General features: G+C 41.9%; 1 protein-coding gene across 1 annotated transcript in view; it reads left to right on the forward strand.

Annotated features, from left to right (window-relative positions):
- syn2.L (synapsin II L homeolog) overlaps positions 1–26,477 on the forward strand; it is a 104,139-nt gene that overhangs the window by 5,505 nt on the left and 72,157 nt on the right. Inside the window, 4 exon segments of the mRNA NM_001085734.1 lie at positions 14,253–14,310; positions 15,386–15,477; positions 18,695–18,851; positions 19,444–19,533. Coding sequence (NP_001079203.1) covers positions 14,253–14,310; positions 15,386–15,477; positions 18,695–18,851; positions 19,444–19,533 — 397 coding nt within the window.

Genomic DNA, 26,477 nt, shown 5'->3' on the forward strand with positions numbered 1-26,477 from the left:
CCTACTGTCTCCATCTTGCCCTACTGTCTCCATCTTGTCCTACTGTCTCCATCTTGTCCTACTGTCTCCATCTTGTCCTACTGTCTCCATCTTGTCCTACTGTCTCCATCTTGTCCTACTGTCTCCATCTTGCCCTACTGTCTCCATCTTGCCCTACTGTCTCCATCTTGCCCTACTGTCTCCATCTTGTCCTACTGTCTCCATCTTGCCCTACTGTCTCCATCTTGTCCTACTGTCTCCATCTTGCCCTACTGTCTCCATCTTGCCCTACTGTCTCCATCTTGTCCTACTGTCTCCATCTTGCCCTACTGTCTCCATCTTGTCCTACTGTCTCCATCTTGTCCTGCTGTCTCCATCTTGCCCTACTGTCTCCATCTTGTCCTACTGTCTCCATCTTGCCCTACTGTCTCCATCTTGTCCTACTGTCTCCATCTTGTCCTACTGTCTCCATCTTGCCCTACTGTCTCCATCTTGTCCTACTGTCTCCATCTTGCCCTACTGTCTCCATCTTGTCCTAATGTCTCCATCTTCTCCTACTGTCTCCATGTTGCCCCACTGTCTCCATCTTGCTCTACTGTCTCCATCTTGTCCTACTGTCTCCATCTTGTCCTACTGTCTCCATCTTGTCCTACTGTCTCCATCTTGTCCTACTGTCTCCATCTTGTCCTACTGTCTCCATCTTGTCCTACTGTCTCCATCTACCCTCCCCCCAGCATAAGTGTTATCGTGGGCAAATGCCCCTAACGTTTTACTTACCCCTCGGTGCAGATTGAGGCATCAGAGTTCACGGGTGCCATCTTTAGCCACTTCGCTAATGTTTGGAATGCGACCGGCCGGAGTTTTGGCGCATGTGCGGTTGTCGTGAAACAGAAAATTGCTGTAACTGCGCATGCGCCACCAGTCTGATTTCATTCTGAAGATTTGTGAAGAGAAGAAGATGTTGCCCGTGAAGTCCGATGCCTAAATCTGCACCGAGGGGTAAGTAAAACATTAGAGGCATTTGCCTGCGGGGGGGGAGGGGGGGGGTCTTCTGTATGTAGGGTAGGGGGGGTAGGGTTTTTTAACGTTAGGGTCGAATTCTTCTTTAAGAGGTTATTAGGGAGCTGATGTTCGTACAGTTTAGTCCAGTGACCCCCAACCAGTAGCTCATGAGTAACATGTTGCTCTCTGACCCCTTGGATGTTAATCTCAGTGGCCTCAAAGCAGGTGATTATTATTGAATTCCAGGCTTGGAGGCAAGTTTTAGTTGTATAAAAACCAGGTGTACTGCCAAACAGAGTCTCAATGTAGGTTGACAATCCACATAGGGGCTACTAAATGACCAATCACAGCACTTATTCGGCACCAGGAACATTTTTCATGCTTGTGTTGCTCCCCAACTCCTTTTACTTCTCAATGTTGCTCACGGGTTCAAAAGGTTGGGGATCCCTGGTTAGTCAGTGATGCCCTCTATTCCCCCCGAGGAGATTCCTGCAGGAACATGGAGCTTGGGCAGTTGGGCTTATTTTCACTTCATCCACAAGACACTGAGCCCCCGCCCGGAGTTAAGTACTAAAATCCAAACACCAGAAACACAGGAACCCAGGGGGGCAGGGAGGGGTGCAGGGAGTTGGCAACATTATCACTCTTCTTTGAGTTAAAGGACAAAGAAAATAGGACTTTTTGTATTTTATGGGGTAAAACTTGTAGAATGAAATGAGAAGGAATCATTAAATGACAGATGTAGAGGCCTCATTGGGTTAGAGAATTCTCCTGCTAATTAAGCCCAGGCAGAGTGTCAGCCTTTCAGTTGGCAGTTTCAGCAGCTAATCCTTCACTCAGTATGGCAGCGCCAACACATTATTATGTATTATTATGAGTGCAGGAGTAAAGCAGTAGGTACCGTGTCTTTCACATACTAATTCCCAATTATGTTGCTGAATGTTCAGTCTGATGAGTAGCGACAATAGCGTTGGGCAGATAAACTGATGCACAGATTTTGTCCCCAAGAGAAAGTAAATCAGTGTATAATTATAATATAATAATGATAATAATAATGCCTTTGGGAGGGCACAGCTGGGCCAATATCGACCTTGCCAATGGATTTTTCTTATCTGCTCAATAGACAAACTCTTACACAGTTACAATTCAGTATGGTGCACAGCAGTGCAGGCAAGCGACACCTGAGCACAGATGTCAAGTGATCTCTTCCTGTTACAGTTAGAGCTGCAATATTTCTGGTCAGGTGATCTCTTCCTGTTACAGTTAGAGCTGCAGTATTTCTGGTCAGGTGATCTCTTCCTGTTACAGTTAGAGCTGCAGTATTTCTGGTCAGGTGATCTCTTCCTGTTACAGTTAGAGCTGCAGTATTTCTGGTCAGGTGATCTCTTCCTGTTACAGTTAGAGCTGCAGTATTTCTGTTCAGGTGATCTCTTCCTGTTACAGTTAGAGCTGCAGTATTTCTGGTCAGGTGATCTCTTCCTGTTACAGTTAGAGCTGCAGTATTTCTGGTCAGGTGATCTCTTCCGGTTACAGTTAGAGCTGCAGTATTTCTGATCAGGTGATCTCTTCCTGTTACAGTTAGAGCTGCAGTATTTCTGGTCAGGTGATCTCTTCCGGTTACAGTTAGAGCTGCAGTATTTCTGGTCAGGTGATCTCTTCCTGTTACAGTTAGAGCTGCAGTATTTCTGGTCAGGTGATCTCTTCCTGTTACAGTTAGAGCTGCAGTATTTCTGGTAACCCCAGCTGTCGGAGACACGAGCGCTTGCAGTTGCTGTGACTGTGGGAACATCATGTAGATTTAATGGAGTTAATTGCTTTTATTAACACTGCTTCGTTAAAGAAATTAATGTTAATGAAAATAGAGATCGGAGACTCCACTTGGTGTCATCTCAGAACTCTCTGCTTTGGCTCATGGATAATTACACATTACTCGCTCGTTAGTTAACTCTTGTGGAATTAGCTAATTGGATCAATTAGTCAGTGTTGTGGGTTTGGCACCAGTTAATGAAATTAAACCTGCGTGTTGTGTGCGTGATGTTGTTGATGAATCCGGCTCAGGAACACGTGTGTTTGTTTCCCATGAAGCAGTGGGTCACGTATTCCTGTCTCACTGGTCACAATTGCCGTTGCCTTACTGGAACATTCTAGGTGTAGTTCAGCCGGCTCAGTACATCCCAGGCATTACACTTACAGACCTGCTTCATCAGCCTGAGCGGCGCCAGAGACCCACTTAATACTTTCCATTAGCGAATATAATGTTCCTCCTCTGCTGACCAATCACCTCTGGAGCCTCTGCATCTCCTCTCCTGCCCCCCAGCTCTGTCTTCAGTCCCTGAACCTCCATAATCATAATAAGAACTGGCAGATGATTCATCCAAACTTCATTTCACCCATCAGTCCCTTATCTGCAGCACAAAACAGAGGGTGGCGCTGATCTGTTGCATCACTATGGGAAACACTGTGCGTTGGCTGATAGTGGTGGCAAGTGGTACTGCAACTGATCATCTATAAAGCTGTTTATTTACCCTCCTAATGAACCATCTCCCCAGAATTAAAAAATTGCAGGGCCCCTTTAAGAAGTACAATAGTTGGAGGTGAGTTGGTGTGAGTCGATTTATTAATACTCTGTATTGTCCCAGCACCCAAATTCCATATAAACGTGGGACTGTATAAGGTGGTTCCTCTTGCAGGAGAGCCGAGGGGAAACAGAAACGTGGCGAGTGAGCGATAAACGTTAGAGACCACGTAAAAAACCGATTAGGGTCGTATTTACCATCTGCCCTTCTGCTAACGTCGACTCTATAGAGAATAAAGTGGATCAGCCCACGGAGGAACAGATGAGAGTCTGTTGCCTTTTTGTATTTGATAAGACAAAGCGACATAAGGACTATATGTTTAGAGGGGTCGCTGTTATTCTGAGCTGATATAGTTATATAGAAGCCGCTGCTTAAACGTAAAACAAAAGGAGGTAAAAGAAATGCGAGTGGGGCCAGGGGGGTGTATGTTGTCTCTGCAGGATTCTTTTGGGTTTACAGACTGGAATATGTTTTGATGAAACTGCTACTTATGAGGGTCTGATAAATTTAGAGGAATATACGGTATCTGTAATGGGTTAAATTACTAAGGGGCAGATTTATCAAAGGTCGAAGGGAAAATTCGAATTACAAAAATTCGGATTTCAAGATAATTTTTGTGTACTTCGACTGGGAAATAGTCCAAATTTTGAAATTTATCATGTACTGTCTCTTTAAAAATTCGACTTTGACCAATCACCATCTAAAATCTGACAAATGACTGTATTAGCCAATGGGGGACCGCCTAGGATCTATCTGGAGTCAATTGGTGGACTTTGAAAAAACAAGGTTTTTTTTGGGAAAAACGTTGAATTGTACGATTCAAATGCGATAATACGTCAATTCATACGATTAGAATTAGATCGCAAACTGACCTATTCGGTGGAAAAAAACCCTTCGATTTAATTTCAGTTGGTCTTTTTGAATTCGAAGTTTTTCAAATTCTAAATTCGACCCTTGATAAATCTGAGTGTGTAGAGGATATTATTATCTCTAAACGGGTTACTATATATTTATATACCGTATACTCTAAGAGTAAATCAGAAGCCATGGCTATCAGGTGAGATTGGGGTGAAAGCCCGCGATGCTGCTTTTAGGGCTGGTAATGGAGAATCTCTTAAGATTAAGATTTATTTTAAGATTAAGAGTTTGGTTAGCGAAGCCTTATGGGCACAACAAATACAAAATCAGTTTGTGGTATTGCAGGTACAAAATTAGGGGTTTTTCATTTATCCTATATGTCTCCTTTAATGAGAAATTAAACCCAAAATATTTGCCTAATAGAAAAAAATGTAATTCTGAGCAAATTCCCAACAGCCATTCATCCCTGATTCAATAATAATGGTGAACTGCTGCTCTGACTACATGTAACATGTACACGTCATCGGCTCTGGTCCAGGCAAGACTTCATTTCCCACAATGCACTGTATCTTCTGTGATACTCTGAACTCTCCTCTTTCTCATTGGTGGCAGATTCATCCAATCACTGAACAAACGGTTTCATCTCAAAGTTTCCTTCTCTGAGTTCTCTCTCTGCCACTTTGTATCAAACCCCTAATTGTTTAACCATTACCCTCCCAGCCGTTTGTGATGCAAGTTCAGTATGGCAGCTCCCTCCCACATGCATGAATAGAAATATACAGGAATGTACTTACAATAAGCTCCTTACTCTCTGCATGACGGGGGATCAATAGGAGAGAAGCCACAGACTTATTCTGATATTGATGTGCAGGGAAAATAATCTATAGAAGCCATTAATAATAAATACACCCCCGGAGATGAGTCTATCGATCCCCCAGCACTTACTGGAGGTGTCGCTCACAGAGAAAAGAAATGAAGATTCAGGAAGGTTTTGGCGGATTATATTTATTACCCTCCTGCAATGGGTTAATGCAAAAGCTTGTGGCATTGGGTAGGAGATGCCATATTGATTCCCTTAGACAGTACAGTATGAGGGTATAGCTTATTGTGTGCCCAGAACATTCCTTCTCTGTATATTTGTATTTATACATATGGGAGGAGGAGGTGCCATATTGATTCCCTTAGACAGTACAGTATGAGGGTATAGCTTATTGTGTGCCCAGAACATTCCTTCTCTGTATATTTGTATTTATACATATGGGAGGAGGGAGGTGCCATATTGATTCCCTTAGACAGTACAGTATGAGGGTATAGCTTATTGTGTGCCCAGAACATTCCTTCTCTGTATATTTGTATTTATACATATGGGAGGAGGAGGTGCCATATTGATTCCCTTAGACAGTACAGTATGAGGGTATAGCTTATTGTGTGCCCAGAACATTCCTTCTCTGTATATTTGTATTTATACATATGGGAGGAGGAGGTGCCATATTGATTCCCTTAGACAGTACAGTATGAGGGTATAGCTTATTGTGTGCCCAGAACATTCCTTCTCTGTATATTTGTATTTATACATATGGGAGGAGGAGGTTCCATATTGATTCCCTTAGACAGTACAGTATGAGGATATAGCTTATTGTGTGCCCAGAACATTCCTTCTCTGTATATTTGTATTTATACATATGGGAGGAGGAGGTGCCATATTGATTCCCTTAGACAGTACAGTATGAGGGTATAGCTTATTGTGTGCCAGAACATTCCTTCTCTGTATATTTGTATTTATACATATGGGAGGAGGAGGTTCCATATTGATTCCCTTAGACAGTACAGTATGAGGATATAGCTTATTGTGTGCCCAGAACATTCCTTCTCTGTATATTTGTATTTATACATATGGGAGGAGGAGGTGCCATATTGATTCCCTTAGACAGTACAGTATGAGGGTATAGCTTATTGTGTGCCCAGAACATTCCTATAGCTTATTGCAAATGCAGCACTTAAACACATTTTACTAACCTGAAGAATTAAAATAAAAGCAATATACCGGTAAACTATATGTGGTTATATATTCATTTATAGGTTTTCTTACCCTTTGCTCCCAGTATGTAATCCTTAGGGGAAAAGACTGTGGCGGGGTTAAACTGCCATTGATTGTATTCTAATTAAAAGGGCACTGGCAGTTCCATAGACCGTTACTGTGTTTTATTAGAACTATTTGTTGCAGCATCAGCTCAGGGAAGCAGTAATTAGCCCAAGGCCAATCAATATGGCAGCTTTGAAATCAGAGAGAGCTCAGGGTTAGGGTGTTGCTGATAAAAAATTCCCCTGTCCATATTCTGCACAATCATTGGCTGTTTGGTACCAATCCAATCTGTTTGTCTGTGTGCTGCCAAATCAAGAACCTTCCAACCATTCCACCTGCCATCCCATATTTCTCTTTTATGTGACTGGTTCCTGTACTCTGGGCCCCGAATCAGAACATATAGGTGGGAATACAGTTGTCATAGCAAGTATAATGGGGCAAGATGGAGACAGTAGTAGAATATTAGAGACAGGAGGAGAAGATAAGAGACAGTAGGAGAAGATAGAGAAAGTAGGAAAAGATGGAGCCAGCAGGTCAAGACAGAGACAGTAGGAGAATATAAGAGACAGTAGGACAAGATGAAGATAGAGCATGATGGAGACAGTATGGAAAGATGTGGACAGAAGGTTAAGATGAAGACAGAAATGCAAGATGGAGACAGTAGGACAAGATGGAGACAGTAGGACAAGATGGAGACAGTAGGACAAGATGGAGACAGTAGGACAAGATGGAGACAGTAGGACAAGATGGAGACAGTAGGACAAGATGGAGACAGTAGGACAAGATGGAGACAGTATGGAAAGATGTGGACAGAAGGTTAAGATGAAGACAGAAATGCAAGATGGAGACAGTAGGACAAGATGGAGACAGTAGGACAAGATGGAGACAGTAGGACAAGACGGAGACAGTAGGACAAGATGGAGACAGTAGGACAAGATGGAGACAGTTGGACAATATGAAAACAGTAGGACAAGATGGAGACAGTAGGACAAGATGGAGACAGTTGGACAAGATGGAGACAGTAGGGGCAAGATGGAGACAGTAGGGGCAAGATGGAGACAGTAGGATAAGATGGAGACAGTAGGACAAGATGGAGACAGTTGGACAAGATGAAAACAGTAGGACAAGATGGAGACAGTAGGACAAGATGGAGACAGTAGGACAAGATGGAGACAGTAGGACAAGATGGAGACAGTAGGACAAGATGGAGACAGTAGGACAAGATGGAGACAGTAGGGGCAAGATGAAGACAGTAGGACAAGATGGAGACAGTAGGGGCAAGATGAAAACAGTAGGACAAGATGGAGACAGTAGGGGCAAGATGGAGACAGTAGGACAAGATGGAGACAGTAGGACAAGATGGAGACAGTAGGACAAGATGGAGACAGTAGGACAAGATGGAGACAGTTGGACAAGATGAAAACAGTAGGACAAGATGGAGACAGTAGGACAAGATGGAGACAGTAGGACAAGATTGAGACAGTTGGACAAGATGAAAACTGTAAGACAAGATGGAGACAGTAGGACAAGATGGAGACAGTAGGACAAGATGGAGACAGTAGGGGTAAGATGGAGACAGTAGGACAAGATGGAGACAGTAGGACAAGATGGAGACAGTAGGGCAAGATGAAGATAGAGCAAGGTGGAGACAGTAGGGAAGGATGTGGACAGAAGGTTATGATGAAGACAGTAGGACAAGATGGAGACAGATGGGGTAAGATGAAGACAGTAGGACAAGATGGAGACTGTAGGGCAAGATGGAGACAGTAGCGCAAAATTGAGACAGTAGGGAAAAATGGAGACAGTAGGGCAAGATGGAGACAGTAGGGCAAGATGGAGACAGTAGGGCAAGATGGAGACAGTAGGACAAGATGGAGACTGTAGGGCAAGATGGAGACAGTAGGGCAAGATGGAGACAGTAGGGCAAGATGGAGACAGTAGGACAAGATGGAGACTGTAGGGCAAGATGGAGACAGTAGGGCAAGATGGAGACAGTAGGACAAGATGGAGACTGTAGGGCAAGATGGAGACAGTAGTGAGACAGTAGTGCAAAATTGAGACAGTAGGGCAAAATGGAGACAGTAGGGCAAATGGAGACAGTAGGACAAGATGGAGACAGTAGGACAAGATGGAGACAGTAGGGGAAGATGGAGACAGTAGGGAGCCATAGGGGCCATAGATTGTAAACTCACTGGGGCAGGGACTGATGAGAATGATATAGGGGCCATGGATTTTAAGAAGCTGGTGGGAATGATGTATCATTTCTGTATGGCACTGAGGAATGTATAGTCACTATATAAACACCAGAAATAAAATAAAATAAAAAATCAGCAGAAGATCTAAATATAATGTGTAAAGCACAATAGATATGGCAGCTTCACTCATCACTCCAAGCCAGCCCTGCAGTAGCTCCATATAGACACTGGGTGGCGCTAGATCATTCTGGGCTTAAGGTTTCATTGTCTGAGAAATCAGTATAGATCCCACTTATGTGTATATATATTTATATATATGTGTGTGTGTATATATATGTGTGTATATATGTGTGTGTGTATATGTGTGTGTGTATATATATTTATATATATGTGTGTGACAGTCAGATTACAGAGGATGCAGAAGATGGATGGTGCAACTCTGCTGGAACAATCTGCGCCGAGGGGTAAGTATGGAGTATATGGAGTATATGGAGTATATGGAGTATATGGAGTATATGGAGTATATGGAGTATGGGGCATTTCCCCAGGGGGTACTTAGCCTGGGGGGAGGGGGTCTACCTGGTGTTGGGGGTACAGGGTTTTTTGCAAAAGGGGTTCCTTCTCCTGTAAGAGCTGTGGGTGACAGTGGGTGACACCGTGTATATCGTCTGTTGATTCTGTATAAACACCGGCAGTGTGTGGGTTAAGCAGTCGCTGCAGGAGAAGGTTATTGTGTTTGTCGGACGCAGATGGTCGTGTTATTTTGGGCCTCGGTGCCAATTTCAGTTCTGAGACTGACCAACACCATCTGCTTCTTATTCTCTATATAATGTGCCTGGGGGATTAAAGGGGAACTGTAACTTCTATTTACCAGAATATAAATGAATCAGCATAGGAAGGGGTTCTTTACTGTAAGGACAGTCAGGTTATGGGATTCCCTACCAAGAGAGGGGAATGAGTGATTCATTGGTGGGGAGGAAAGGAGATCTCACCATCAGCATAGGAAGGGGTTCTTTACTGTAAGGACAGTCAGGTTATGGGATTCCCTACCAAGAGAGGGGGAATGAGTGATTCATTGGTGGGGAGGAAAGGAGATCTCACCATCAGCATAGGAAGGGGTTCTTTACTGTAAGGACAGTCAGGTTATGGGATTCCCTACCAAGAGAGGGGGAATGAGTGATTCATTGGTGGGGAGGAAAGGAGATCTCATCATCAGCATAGGAAGGGGTTCTTTACTGTAAGGACAGTCAGATTATGGGATTCCCTACCAAGAGAGGGGGAATGAGTGATTCATTGGTGGGGAGGAAAGGAGATCTCACCATCAGCATAGGAAGGGGTTCTTTACTGTAAGGACAGTCAGGTTATGGGATTCCCTACCAAGAGAGGGGGAATGAGTGATTCATTGGTGGGGAGGAAAGGAGATCTCACCATCAGCATAGGAAGGGGTTCTTTACTGTAAGGACAATCAGGTTATGGGATTTTGTGCCTCTGTATTTGTTTTGCTTTGGACTGAGCTTTTAGTGGCAGAATTTCCTATCCAGATATTTCCCTTTAATGACTGTTTATGTAGAAAACTGTGCGGAGCTGAAATACTTCCCTGTACCCCAGTCCCTGGTTGTGAGATGAGGAGTCTCTGCCACCAGAGGGGGAGGGGAACGCCTGAGTGACCCCCAAGCATCACAGCAATGAGTTTGGATTTATAGAGGGAGAATGAGATTTGATGAATCAGTTCCAGGAGGATTTGCTGCTTCGTCTCCCTGAGAAATAGAGAAAATCATCTCTGGACTCACAGGTTGGGGATTTCACTTGAGTTTATTTGGCTCCTCTGAATTTAATTGGAGGGAAATGTGGGAAGTTTGATGGTTATATGGTCACAGAACAACCCCTCAGTGACTTCTAATATCCTTATCATTTACAGTAGGGGGTACATTATCCCTTATAATACATGAGTGATACTCAGAGTTCCCTGTATAACTCAGCCTGCAGCCTTGTGCCTTTATATGGTCACAGAACAACCCCTCAGTGACTTCTAATATCCTTATCATTTACAGTAGGGGGTACATTATCCCTTATAATACATGAGTGATACTCAGAGTTCCCTGTATAACTCAGCCTGCAGCCTTGTGCCTTTATATGGTCACAGAACAACCCCTCAGTGACTTCTAATATCCTTATCATTTACAGTAGGGGGTACATTATCCCTTATAATACATGAGTGATACTCAGAGTTCCCTGTATAACTCAGCCTGCAGCCTTGTGCCTTTATATGGTCACAGAACAACCCCTCAGTGACTTCTAATATCCTTATCATTTACAGTAGGGGGTACATTATCCATTATTCTGTCATTATTTATATGAAATATACAGTACAGAGACTCATGTATTACTTAATACAGACAGAGGAGGGCCCCAAACTCTTGTTCTATTTTAATGCTGCTTTAGGGTTGGAATAAACAACAAAGAACACAATGGAAAATGACTGAAATTCTCTTGTAGGTCTCAAGTTTTTTGTTGTATACGAGTAATGGGGGGTTGTTAGGGGTATTTGTGGGGGTGGATGGGCTCTGAGGCTGGTTTGTTTCTGGGTTAAATGATATCAGACAGGTTTGTATTTATTCTCAGTTCTTTCTCTCACATTTGATCATTTGGGTCGGATACATCGGAAGCATTATGCTCATTTGCATACTAATTGGATTATTTCCATACAGCTGTTAGCAATTTGCATAGAGCAAGTTACTGGGAATCCTCTTGCCTCGTAGAGTCTTTTCCACTTCCTTAAAATGAAATCTAATGTATTTATTTATTCACAGATTTATTTTTATTGCACAATATCACATTTATATGCTCTACACTGCTGGTTGTGACTCCAAAAATAATGTTAAAGAAGCCAGACGCAGCAGAGAAGAGAAAGGGACAGACACAATGACAGTTACACAGAACTATAAACCCAGTGAGAATGAGGAATGAATGGATATTGGGAAGTTGTATCAGGAGTCAGAAGCAGCAGTGCAGAGAAGAGAAAGGGACAGACACAATGACAGTTACACAGAACTATAAACCCAGTGAGAATGAGGAATGAATGGATATTGGGAAGTTGTATCAGGAGTCAGAAGCAGCAGTGCAGAGAAGAGCAAGGGACAGACACAATGACAGTTACACAGAACTATAAACCCAGTGAGAATGAGGAATGAATGGATATTGGGAAGTTGTATCAGGAGTCAGAAGCAGCAGTGCAGAGAAAGGGACAGACACAATAACAGTTACACAGAACTATAAACCCAGTGAGAATGAGGAATGAATGGATATTGGGAAGTTGTATCAGGAGTCAGAAGCAGCAGTGCAGAGAAAGGGACAGACACAATGACAGTTACACAGAACTATAAACCCAGTGAGAATGAGGAATGAATGGATATTGGGAAGTTGTATCAGGAGTCAGAAGCAGCAGTGCAGAGAAAGGGACAGACACAATGACAGTTACACAGAACTATAAACCCAGTGAGAATGAGGAATGAATGGATATTGGGAAGTTGTATCAGGAGTCAGAAGCAGCAGTGCAGAGAAGAGAAAGGGACAGACACAATGACAGTTACACAGAACTATAAACCCAGTGAGAATGAGGAATGAATGGATATTGGGAAGTTGTATCAGGAGTCAGAGGCAGCAGTGCAGAGAAAGGGACAGACACAATGACAGTTACACAGAACTATAAACCCAGTGAGAATGAGGAATGAATGGATATTGGGAAGTTGTATCAGGAGTCAGAAGCAGCAGTGCAGAGAAGAGAAAGGGACAGACACAGTGACAGTTACACAGAACTATAAACCCAGTGAGAATGAGGAATGAATGGATATTGGGAAGTTGTATCAGGAGTCAGAGGCAGCAGTGCAGAACTATAAATAAATGGATATTGGGAAAGTCCCAATGTGACATTTTCCTTTGTTAGACAAAGCACAGTCATTGGGTAGAGTTCCCATTTAAATTGATGACTTCCCCTTTAACTAGATTAGACTCCACCCATGGGACAGGAATACCCAGTGTTGGGGTCCCATTCTCACATTATTAGGGAGCAGCGGGAGCAGCAGGTTTTTTTTTTCCCTCAAACTCACAAATTCCAATTAGAGTTTCAAAATCTTGAATTCTAGAGATTTATTCAGCACCAACAACTTAAAGTTAAAAATTCAGGATCTAAAATCTGACAAGTTCATGTTAAAGTCACTGGGAGTTGTAATAGGCAAACTTTTAAAAAAAAAATTCAATTTGAGGTTTTTTTTTTTAGATTTTCAGATGATTTTGAGAGTTGGCAGAGCCTTTGGGAATGAATAGGAATTCAGTGAATTCAGTTTTTGTTTCCTGATTTTATTTATTTTAAGTTGAGTTTTGTAATATTCCAAGTTTTTTCTCATATAAAATACAAATGACATATAAAGTAACTAGGGATGCACAGAATCCACAATTTTGGATTTGGCCGAACCCCCAAATCCTTTGCTAAAGATTCGGCCGAATACCAAACCGAATCCGAATTTGCATATGTAAATTAGGGGTTGGAAGGGGAAAACATTTTTTATTTCCTTGTTCTGTGACAAAAAGTCGCGTGATTTCCTTCCCCGCCCCTAATTTGCATATGCAAATTAGAATTTGGATTAGATTCGGCTGGGCAGAAGGATCCCAAACCATTCGGTGCATCCCTAAAAGTAACCCCTGCGTTGCTGGAATATCAATGACATAAAAAGTAACCCCTGTGTTGCTGAAATATAAATGACATAAAAAGTAACCCCTGTGTTGCTGGAATATCAATGACATATAAAGTAACCCCTGTGTTGCTGGAATATAAATGACATATAAATTAACCCCTGTGTTGCTGGAATATAAATGACATAAAGTAACCCCTGTGTTGCTGGAATATAAATGACATATAAATTAACCCCTGTGTTGCTGGAGTATAAATGACATATAAAGTAACCCCTGTGTTGCTGGAATATAAATGACATAAAGTAACCCCTGTGTTGCTGGAATATAAACGACATATAAAGTAACCCCTGTGTGGCTGGAATATCAATGACATATAAAGTAACCCCTGTGTTGCTGGAATATCAATGACATATAAAGTAACCCCTGTGTAGCTGGAATATCAGTGACATATAAAGTAACCCCTGTGTTGCTGGAATATCAGTGACATATAAAGTAACCCCTGTGTTGCTGGAATATCAATGACATATAAAGTAACCCCTGTGTTGCTGGAATATCAGTGACATATAAAGTAACCCCTGTGTAGCTGGAATATCAGTGACATATAAAGTAACCCCTGTGTTGCTGGAATATCAGTGACATATAAAGTAACCCCTGTGTTGCTGGAATATCAGTGACATATAAAGTAACCCCTGTGTGGCTGGAAGGCATTAGGTGCCCCTCCTGGATCCTATATGGAACAGCACTCGCCCCACTTATATACAACATTGTATCCACTTGTAGCAACAACTCGGAAAGTCGTCTCTTCTGCTGCAACAACGGTTTTCTCTCCTTCCCATCAGATCTGACCCTTTTCTTTGCTTTGGGTTTTAGGGCCAAACACTTCCGGGGGAAGAAGGTACAGGGGGAGTGTGACATCCGAGTGGAACAGGTAAGAGATTTCCTTCCCTCCATCCAGTAGATAAGATAAGGTAAGACTTGGGGTGCACATGGGGTACAGTGAGTGCAGGGAGCACATTAGGGAATCATTCAAAACCAAAAGACGTGATTCATCAGAGGTCCCCTGCTATTTGTCTATAATGTCCTCTAATGTACTTGTAAAGTCTAATCATGTCCCCTCACAAGCGCCTTTTTTCCCCCAGAGAAAACAACCCCAACCTTGTCAGTCTCCCTCATAATTTAACTCTTCCCTCCCTCTAACCAGTTTAGTTGCACTTAGTCTCTGCACTCTCTCCAGCTCATTTATATCCCTCTGCCCCATCACTTTCTTTCTTTTCCCTTTTCTCTCCTGTAACTTCTCTCTCTTCTCTTTTCCATTTTCCTTATCCTTTCTCCCCACTTCCCCTTTCTTTCCAGCTCTTCTCCTTTCTTCCTACCTCCCTTTTCTTCCCAGTCATTATCATTTCTTTCCTACTTCCCCTTCCCTTTCCTTCCCAACGCTTATTTTTTTCTTCCTATTTCCTTTAATTTTCCTTCTAAACTCATTTGATTTCTTCCTACTTCTCCTTCTTCCTTTTTTTTCTTAACTCTTATCTTTTCTCTTATCCTTTCCTTCCTACTTCCCCCCCTTTTCCTTCCCAACTTTTATCTTTTCTGTTTTCTTTTGTTCCTACTTCCACTTCTTTTTCCTTCCCTATTTCTATTTGCTATTTCTCCATTTTTGTTTCTCTCGCTTCTCTCTCTTCTCATCTGTCCCCCTCCCTTTCTTCTCTCCTCTCTTGCGTTGCCCCCCAGTCTCTTGCTGTCACTTAGTCATGCTGGGCCTATGAGTAACCCCGTAACTCCCAACTCATTTGTATCTGTTGCCTTTTATCAGGGGCCCCATTAAAGGGAAATTGTTTCAGTTCAGTTGGTTTCAGATTTTTCACCAGAAATGACTTTCTATTTTCTTTTTATTTTCTATTTGTGATCATTTTTCTAATATTGAAGTGTAAATTCTACTTTTCACCTTCTAACCTTCACCTTGATCCGAGGCCCCTCCTCTCTCATGTGACTTTTCTGTTTAGGCGGAATTCTGCGACATTAACCTGGTGGCGCATTCAGACGGCAGTTACACCTTCGATCTCCAGGGCTCCCAGGATGGGGCTAAAACTGTCAGGTGAGTCTGATTCTGTAGAATAAAACCAAATGTTCCCAGCATGCCTTGCACCGCATGTAGTACACAAGCAAACATCTGGTTGCCAGAGGCTACTATATACATATTGTAAAGGGCACTATATTGTGTGTATTTCACCGGCATTGAGCTGCTGAAATGAAAACTCCAGGGAAAACTGTATTGCTGCAGCCTGTAAAGCAGTCTAATGTGTGATCCGGCTCAGTAAAAACTGGATTATGGGTCCCTGGAGTGGATGGAAGAGAGCAGGGTGGGCTTCCATTCCTTGCTCCATGTAAGGTTCTGCAGCTGTCTAAACTAGGTATCTAGTAATTAGTTAATTAAGGATAGTTATAGGAGGTGTGAAGCAACAACTGAGCGCTGCTACTGACCCTAGAGACCTCCTGGAGTGGAGGAGGCTGAGGAACTAGAGGGTGATTCCCCTGAGTTGGAGAGAGCTCCAAAGGTCTGAGAGAGGACCAGAGAAACCACTCCCACTCAAGTGTGTCCAGAGAGGATTCTGGGACTTGTGGTCCACTGAAAGCCAGTGAGGGCCAAACTCAAGTGTGAGTAAAGAGAACACCAGTGAGGGTGTAAAGCTGGACTGTCTCTTATGTGATTTCCCATGTGAAGCCAGTGAGAAATCACATAACAGACAGTCCAGACACCATATCTCACAATATATACACAGTATCACAATACACACTGTGCCCATAGCTCATTATGGGCCAATTCAACAGCATCTTTTCAATGTTTGCTCCAATATTGTCTCTAAATCCTTCACATCCCAGTTATTAAAAGAATGGCCCCACTGTCCCCAAAATGTACAGCAATTGTCTCATTCTTTCCACTGGGGAAAGGGATTGATTACATCCCCAAGAAAGGTTGAAAGGGAGGGGGTTGTTTATACAGAGCTCACTATCTCTTACCCCCCAGTAGTAGTTGGTGAGTTCTCTGACACTACTGGAACAAGAAGGTTTATTTGCCCTTTATAGAGTGCAAGTCTAATGGGGAAAACTCCCATAATATTTCTTTTACTTTGTTTCTGTTCCAGCTTTAACTAAGCTGCAGAGCTTGCAATCTATTTCTAGTGGATTTTCCCTGGGTTTTCTCTGCACATGAACTTTGTTGAATTAACAAAAGACCTAAAGGGCTGTTCTGCTCTCTGGGACATTATGTGTGAGGTTACAGTACAGGTATGGGATCTGTTATCCAAAAACCCCTTATCTAGACAGCTCTTAATTATGGAATGTTTATCTCCCATTGACTCCACTTTAATCAAAATTTATAATTTCCCTTTTCTGTGTAATAATAAAACAGTCGCTTGTACTTGATCCCAACTAAGATATAATTAATCCTTATTGGAGGCAACACCAGCCTATTGGCTTTATTTCATGTTTATATGATTTTCTAGTAGACTTAAGGTATGAAGATCCAAATTATGGAAATATCCATTATCTGAAACCCCCAAGGTCCAGAGCATTCTGGATAACAGGTCCCATACCTGTATCATTAACCCCTGACTGACTACAGTGTTTTACAGTGTTACAACACAGGGGCCCCTGAAATATAATATATTGGAGCTGTCAAACCTTTGTGGCTCAGCCACAATTAAATGACTTTGCACCAGTATCTGACACAGTAGCCCCAGCGATGTCTCACACACAGTCACACTATCATTAGTCTCTGCCGATTATTGTCTCATTCACCTTTGTTTTGTGTTTGTAACTATACGTCTCATTGTCTTCCCCTCACATGGGGCTCAGTCTGTATAGAGGGGTCAGTGCACCCAAAAGTAACATTTTGTCTTTCTCAGCAACTTTCCCAATATCCATTGATTCTTCCTTGTGTCTGTCTGTCCCTTTCTCTTCTCTGCACTGCTGCCTCTGACTCCTGATACAACTTCCCAATATCCATTCATTCCTCATTCTCACTGGGTTTATAGTTCTGTGTAACTGTCATTGTGTCTGTCCCTTTCTCTTCTCTGCACTGCTGCCTCTGACTCCTGATACAACTTCCCAATATCCATTCATTCCTCATTCTCACTGGGTTTATAGTTCTGTGTAACTGTCATTGTGTCTGTCCCTTTCTCTGCACTGCTGCTTCTGACTCCTGATACAACTTCCCAATATCCATTCATTCCTCATTCTCACTGGGTTTATAGTTCTGTGTAACTGTCATGGTGTCTGTCCCTTTCTCTTCTCTGCACTGCTGCCTCTGACTCCTGATACAACTTCCCAATATCCATTCATTCCTCATTCTCACTGGGTTTATAGTCCTGTGTAACTGTCATTGTGTCTGTCCCTTTCTCTTCTCTGCACTGCTGCTTCTGACTCCTGATACAACTTCCCAATATCCATTCATTCCTCATTCTCACTGGGTTTATAGTTCTGTGTAACTGTCATTGTGTCTGTCCCTTTCTCTGCACTGCTGCTTCTGACTCCTGATACAACTTCCCAATATCCATTCATTCCTCATTCTCACTGGGTTTATAGTTCTGTGTAACTGTCATTGTGTCTGTCCCTTTCTCTGCACTGCTGCTTCTGACTCCTGATACAAGTTCCCAATATCCATTCATTCCTCATTCTCACTGGGTTTATAGTTCTGTGTAACTGTCATTGTGTCTGTCCCTTTCTCTTCTCTGCACTGCTGCTTCTGACTCCTGATACAACTTCCCAATATCCATTCATTCCTCATTCTCACTGGGTTTATAGTTCTGTGTAACTGTCATTGTGTCTGTCCCTTTCTCTGCACTGCTGCCTCTGACTCCTGATACAACTTCCCAATATCCATTCATTCCTCATTCTCACTGGGTTTATAGTTCTGTGTAACTGTCATTGTGTCTGTCCCTTTCTCTTCTCTGCACTGCTGCTTCTGACTCCTGATACAACTTCCCAATATCCATTCATTCCTCATTCTCACTGGGTTTATAGTTCTGTGTAACTGTCATTGTGTCTGTCCCTTTCTCTGCACTGCTGCTTCTGACTCCTGATACAACTTCCCAATATCCATTCATTCCCACTGGGTTTATAGTTCTGTGTAACTGTCATTGTGTCTGTCTTGTTCTACAGTGTTGGTTCTGACCCTTGAAATAGGAGCCAGGTCTTCTATAGTTCTTGTAGTCCATCAGAAGTCACAACCAGCAGTGCAGAATGCATTCACTGGCCATATTCTTTGCCGGAATCTTGGCATGGGATTTACCCCTCATGTTTAATCCCTGCAGGTCCTTCCGACCTGATTTCGTGCTCATTCGGCAGCATTCCTTCAGTATGGTGGAGAACGAGGATTTCCGGACCCTTATTATTGGAATGCAATACGCCGGAATCCCCAGCATTAACTCTTTAGAATCCATTTACAATTTCTGCGACAAGCCATGGGTGGTGAGTAGGAATGATCTGATTGGCTAAAATATAATATACTGGATATTACTGGGTCTGCAGTGCAAGTGGAGCCCGAGGCAGGTAATAAGCAACATAATCACTAAAAGGGGCAATAGTTCTATGTCCGAGGCCTTAATTTAGGGCAACTACATTAACCTCTGAGTTGCCTCACCCATAACTCTGCTTTTTACATCTGCCACGGGGCTGCACTAGGACTTTATGCTAAAGAATATCCAATTTTATGAGTCATTTAACATTTATTTGTAAATATCACTGCAACTGAAAGCTGTATCGGTCTGTCCATTGCCTTTCTCTGCACCACCGGTTCTGACTGCATGTACCAATGTAGTAGCAGTCAGTTCTCAATTTCACAAAAGTGCACAGGGCAAAAGAGGAGACTGACAGCTGCTACATTGTTTCAGTGGAGGAATTCTGGGAAGAGCAGTGAATCGCCCCAATTGATTCACTAATTGCCCAATATTATCAAATACTTCCTCCCCCATCTGTGTGTCTAACTGGGAAAATGGGACCCAATACAACTCTCACTGATTCTCCCGGCATTTAGTGACTCCCAGTTCTCTTCTGTCCACAGTTTTCTCAGCTGATTTCTGCCTGTAAGCTCCTGGGACCGGAGAAATTCCCACTAATTGAGCAAACGTATTACCCCAACCACAAGGAAATGGTGAGTCGTAACAATGTCCTCCTCCTGCTCCTACTGATCCAATGGTGAAAACTCAGCTTCTCCCCTGTCTGGAGTCACTCACTTACCCCTATCATTCAAATATTCATAGTGATGCTGATACTGTAAATGATAAGGATATTAGAAGTCACTGAGGGGTTGTTCTGTGACCATATAAAGGCACAAGGCTGCAGGCTGAGTTATACAGGGAACTCTGAGTATCACTCATGTATTATAAGGGATAATGTACCCCCTACTGTAAATGATAAGGATATTAGAAGTCACTGAGGGGTTGTTCTGTGACCATATAAAGGCACAAGGCTGCAGGCTGAGTTATACAGGGAACTCTGAGTATCACTCATGTATTATAAGGGATAATGTACCCCCTACTGTAAATGATAAGGATATTAGAAGTCACTGAGGGGTTGTTCTGTGACCATATAAAGGCACAAGGCTGCAGGCTGAGTTATACAGGGAACTCTGAGTATCACTCATGTATTATAAGGGATAATGTACCCCCTACTGTAAATGATAAGGATATTAGAAGTCACTGAGGGGTTTTCTGTGACCATATAAAGACACAAGGCTGCAGGCTGAGTTATACAGGGAACTCTGAGTATCACTCATGTATTATAAGGGATAATGTACCCCCTACTGTAAATGATAAGGATATTAGAAGTCACTGAGGGTTGTTCTGTGACCATATAAAGGCACAAGGCTGCAGGCTGAGTTATACAGGGAACTCTGAGTATCACTCATGTATTATAAGGGATAATGTACCCCCTACTGTAAATGATAAGGATATTAGAAGTCACTGAGGGGTTGTTCTGTGACCATATAAAGGCACAAGGCTGCAGGCTGAGTTATACAGGGAACTCTGAGTATCACTCATGTATTATAAGGGATAATGTACCCCCTACTGTAAATGATAAGGATATTAGAAGTCACTGAGGGGTTGTTCTGTGACCATATAAAGGCACAAGGCTGCAGGCTGAGTTATACAGGGAACTCTGAGTATCACTCATGTATTATAAGGGATAATGTACCCCCTACTGTAAATGATAAGGATATTAGAAGTCACTGAGGGGTTGTTCTGTGACCATATAAAGGCACAAGGCTGCAGGCTGAGTTATACAGGGAACTCTGAGTATCACTCATGTATTATAAGGGATAATGTACCCCCTACTGTAAATGATAAGGATATTAGAAGTCACTGAGGGTTGTTCTGTGACCATATAAAGGCACAAGGCTGCAGGCTGAGTTATAGTGACTTAAGCAGGCTGAGGAGTAACGCAATTGATTACATGTATATAAATATTCCCCTCTGTTGTAAGGAATGAACACTAGTTCTGCATTAGGACCAGCTGCACAGTTTCAGGATCTCTGAGTTCACCAGATTATAAGGAACGTAATTACCCCCACAAATGAAAGGTATCGTAACAAGGTTTCTCTGTCCATATAAGGGAAAGCTCAGCTCGTTATACATAATCTATCATCATATTATAAGGATGATACGAAATGATAAGATATTAGAAGTCACTGAGGTTGTTGTGACCATATAAAGCACAAGGCTGCAGCTGATTATACAGGAACTCTGAGTATCACTCATGTATTATAAGGGAATGTACCCCCTACTGTAAATGATAAGGATATTAGAAGTCACTGAGGGTTTTCTGTGACCATATAAAGGCACAAGGCTGCAGGCTGAGTTATACAGGGAACTCTGAGTATCACTCATGTATTATAAGGATAATGTACCCCCTACTGTAAATGATAAGGATATTAGAAGTCACTGAGGGTTGTTCTGGACCATATAAAGGCACAAGGCTGCAGGCTGATTATACAGGAATCTGAGTATCACTCATGTATTATAAGGAATTACCCCCTACTGTAAATGATAAGGAATTAGAAGTCACTGAGGTTTTCTGTGAACCATATAAAGACAAGCTGACTGATTATACAGGGATCTGAGACACTATATTATAAGGATAATGTACCCTACGTAAATATAAGGATATTAGAATCACTGAGGGTTGTTCTGTGACATATAAAGACAAGCTGAGGTGATTTAGGACTTAGTATCACTCATGTATTATAAGGGATAATGTACCCCTACTGTAAATGATAAGGATATTAGAAGTCACTGAGGGTTGTTCTGTGACCATATAAAGGCACAAGGCTGAGGCTGAGTTATACAGGAACTCTGAGTATCACTCATGTATTATAAGGGATAATGTACCCCTACTGTAAATGATAAGGATATTAGAAGTCACTGAGGGGTTGTTCTGTGACAATAAAGTCACAAGGCTGCAGGCTGAGTTATACAGGGATCTGGTATCACTAGTATATAAGGATAAGTACCCCCTACTGTAAAATAAGGATATTAGAAGTCACTGAGGGTATGTCTGTACCATATAAAGGCAAAGGCTGCAGGCTGAGTATACAGGGAATCTGAGTATCACTCATGTATATAAGGATAATGTACCCCACTGTAATGATAAGAATAGAATCATGAGGGTTGTTCTGTGACCATATAAAGGCACAAGGCTGCAGCTGAGTTATACAGGAACTCTGAGTATCACTCATGTATTATAAGGGATAATGTACCCCCTACTGTAAATGATAAGGATATTAGAAGTTCACTGTTGTCTTGACCAATAAAGGCACAAGCTGCAGGCTGAGTTATACAGATCTGGTATCACCATGTATTATAAGGATAAAGTCCCCCTACTGTAAATGATAAGATATAGAATCACTGAGGGGTTTCTGACCATATAAAGGCACAAGGCTGCAGGCTGATATACAGGAACTCTGAGTATCACTCATGTATTATAAGGATAATGTACCCTACTGTAAATGATAAGGATATTAAAGTACTGAGGGTTGTTCTGTGACCATATAAAGGCACAAGGCTGCAGGCTGAGTTATACAGGAACTCTGAGTATCACTCATGTATTATAAGGGATAATGTACCCCCTACTTAAATGATAAGGATATTAGAAGTACTGAGGGGTTCTGTGACCATATAAAGGACAAGGCTGCAGGCTGAGTTATACAGGAAACTCTAGTACTCACTCATGTATTATAAGGGATAATGTACCCCTTCTGTAAATGATAAGGATATAGAGAGTCACTGAGGGGTTGTTCTGTGACCATTAAAGGCACAAGGCTGAGGCTGAGTTATACAGGGAACTCTGATATCACTCATTATTATAAGGGATAATGTACCCCTACTTAAATGATAAGGATATTAGAAGTCACTGAGGGGTTTCTGACCATATAAAGGATCAAGGCTGAGGCTGAGTTATAACAGGGAACTCTGAGTATCACTCATGATTATAAGGATAATGTACCCCTATTAAATGATAAGGATATTAGAAGTCATGAGGGTGTTCTGTGACCATATAAAGAGACAAGGCTGCAGGGCTGATTATACAGGGAACTCTGAGTATCACTCATGTATTATAAGGGATAATGTACCCCTACTGTAAATGATAAGGATATTAGAAGTCACTGAGGGGTTGTTCTGTGACCATATAAAGGCACAAGGCTGCAGGCTGAGTTATACAGGAACTCTGAGTATCACTCATGTATTATAAGGGATAATGTACCCCTACTGTAAATGATAAGGATATTAGAAGTCACTGAGGGGTTGTTCTGTGACCATATAAAGGCACAAGGCTGCAGGCTGAGTTATACAGGGAACTCTGAGTATCACTCATGTATTATAAGGGATAATGTACCCCTACTGTAAATGATAAGGATATTAGAAGTCACTGAGGGGTTGTTCTGTGACCATATAAAGGCACAAGGCTGCAGGCTGAGTTATACAGGGAACTCTGAGTATCACTCATGTATTATAAGGGATAATGTACCCCCTACTGTAAATGATAAGGATATTAGAAGTCACTGAGGGGTTTGTTCTGTGACCATATAAAGGCACAAGGCTGCAGGCTGAGTTATACAGGGAACTCTGAGTATCACTCATGTATTATAAGGGATAATGTACCCCCTACTGTAAATGATAAGGATATTAGAAGTCACTGAGGGGTTGTTCTGTGACCATATAAAGGCACAAGGCTGCAGGCTGAGTTATACAGGGAACTCTGAGTATCACTCATGTATTATAAGGGATAATGTACCCCCTACTGTAAATGATAAGGATATTAGAAGTCACTGAGGGGTTGTTCTGTGACCATATAAAGGCACAAGGCTGCAGGCTGAGTTATACAGGGAACTCTGAGTATCACTCATGTATTATAAGGGATAATGTACCCCTACTGTAAATGATAAGGATATTAGAAGTCACTGAGGGTTCTGTGACCATATAAAAGGGACAAGGCTGCAGGCTGAGTTATACAGGGAACTCTGAGTATCACTCATGTATTATAAGGGATAATGTACCCCTACTGTAAATGATAAGGATATTAGAAGTCACTGAGGGGTTGTTCTGTGACCATATAAAGGCACAAGGCTGCAGGCTGAGTTATACAGGGAACTCTATCACTCATGTATTATAAGGGATAATGTACCCCTACTGTAAATGATAAGGATATTAGAAGTCACTGAGGGGTTGTTCTGTGACCATATAAAGGCACAAGGCTGCAGGCTGAGTTATACAGGGAACTCTGAGTATCACTCATGTATTATAAGGGATAATGTACCCCCTACTGTAAATGATAAGGATATTAGAAGTCACTGATGGGTTGTGACCATATAAAGGCACAAGGCTGCAGGCTGAGTTATACAGGGAACTCTGAGTAGTATATTATGCTAATTTTCTTGCCCCTTCTGTGATGTTACTATAGAATGTATAGAATGGCTGATGCTGTAACTGTTGTTGGGAGGTTCCTACTATTTATTTCTGACACTGCACATATAATTCCTATAATTCCTGCATTTGGGTTTCTTTTTAGTAATGGGGATATACATTTATATAAGTAGAGGGTGGGGGTTTGTCTCAGAACAAAATCCACACGTTATTCTGTATTTTAACTGGACTTTATATGAATAGATAAATAGTCTATGAAAACACAGCAACGTATTTCACAGTTGGGAAGAAACAAAGAAAAAGGAGAATACAAAGAGTTAAAGAAAGATACAAGTGTTAGTGTGTCGCACTGTGGGTTTAATAGAAATACTGTATAACAAGAGGGGGAGTCTGACTGCTGGTTATGTTGTTGGGGTTCAGGGAGTAGTTTATTGTGATTAACACAAGAATAAAGCAAATAAATCGATGTCATTAGGAAGGAACATACTCGTTACTTGATTATCCCATTTGCCAAACTGCCAGGTTCTCATTGGCCTGAGAAAAGCTCCCGGTCATGGCCATTGTCACCTCATTGTGCTGATCCTGCAACTCAACTGTCCCAGTGTCTGTATGGAGAACTGATAGTGTCACACCTCTAGCACCCACTGGGCAACAAGGATCAATATGGTCACTTTGTAGATGTCTCTGAGGTCTCCCAGTTGGCCCCATGGCCCCCGTCTTACTGGGCAGATACTTTATAAATTCTTTCTTAGCCTTATTTATACATTTACATTGGCCCCAAGATTCTTTCTACATTTCTCCAATTTCCCTTTAATCACCTTATTATTTAAGCTGGAGACGGAATCAACCTCAGTGCCAAGGCTCCTCTGAAGACCAAGTGTTAATGGGGTTGTTTAGGGAACTTTTCTTCTTGATTTTCTTTTCTGTAACGTTTCACTTGGCATCGCCTTCATCTTATGTACTATTCTGTTTAGTCATGTTGTAGTCTTGGGTACTTTTGTCAGCTTTTCTTCTTCTTCTGCAGTATTCTCCTTGGTCTTGACTTGTTTCTCTTGGCTTTGTCATGTATTGTATACAGCTCTTCTTGGTCTTTTTTATGTTTTTTGTGTAGTGTTCTTGTTGGTCTTACCTTAGCTTTCTGTACAGTTCTTCTTGGTCTTGTTGTGGTTTATTCTTTGTGGTGTTTCTTGGTTGTATTGGTCTTGTGTGCTGTTCTACTTGGGATTGTCTTGATTTCCTGCACTGTTCATCTTTGTTTTTGTTTCTCTTGGCCTTGTCTTGGTCTTGCATACTGTTCTTCTTGGTCTTTTGTACTGTTCTTCTTGGGATTGTCTTTGTTTTGTGTACTGTTCTTCTTGACCCAGTTGTAGTTGCTTCTCTTGGCCCTCTCTTGGTCTTGTGTACCGTTCTTCTTGGAATAGTCTTGGTTTGTGTACTGTTCTTCTTGACTCAGTTGTTTTTGCTTCTCTTGGTCTTGTCTTGGAATTGTACAAATTTCTTCTTGCTCTTGTCTTAGTTTTGTGCACTTTTCTTCTCGGCCTTGCATGATATTTTTCTTAACATTGAGTTGGCCTTGTGTACTGTTTCTCTTAGTTTTGTTATGTATTGTATACAGTTCTTCTTGGGCTTGTTTTATTTTTTTGTGTAGTGTTCTTGTAGGTCTTACCTTAACTTTCTGTACATTTCTTTTTGGCCTTGTTCTGGTCTATTCTTTATGGTTGTCTCTTGGTTGTCTTGGTCTTGTGTACAGTTCTTCTTGGGATAGTCTTGGTTGTGTGTAGTGTTCTTCTTAGCCCAGTTGTTCTTGCTTCTATTATCCTTGTCTTGGTCTTGTGTGATGTTCTTCGTAACATTGCCTGGTTTTTATACTGTTTATCTTGGCTTTGTCATGTATTGTATTCAGTTCATCTTGATCTTGTTTTAAGTTTTTTTGTGTAGTGTTCTTCTTGGTCTTACCTTAACTTTCTGTACAGTTCTTCTTGGTCTTGTTTCTATAGCCAGGTGACACAATCTTCCACCAGTGACTCAGTCAGCTTTGACTTGTCAATCTGTTTTCTTGTTTCTTTGACTTAAAGGAAAATCCTCTGGGACAACATCAAGATCATGATTACTATAGAAAAAAACTTTATTTCTATGGGGGGCCGAGGTGATCTTCAGTCAGACGGACATAGGGTTA

This window comes from Xenopus laevis, chromosome 4L (assembly GCF_017654675.1).
Source record: "Xenopus laevis strain J_2021 chromosome 4L, Xenopus_laevis_v10.1, whole genome shotgun sequence".
Lineage (NCBI taxonomy): Eukaryota > Metazoa > Chordata > Amphibia > Anura > Pipidae > Xenopus > Xenopus laevis.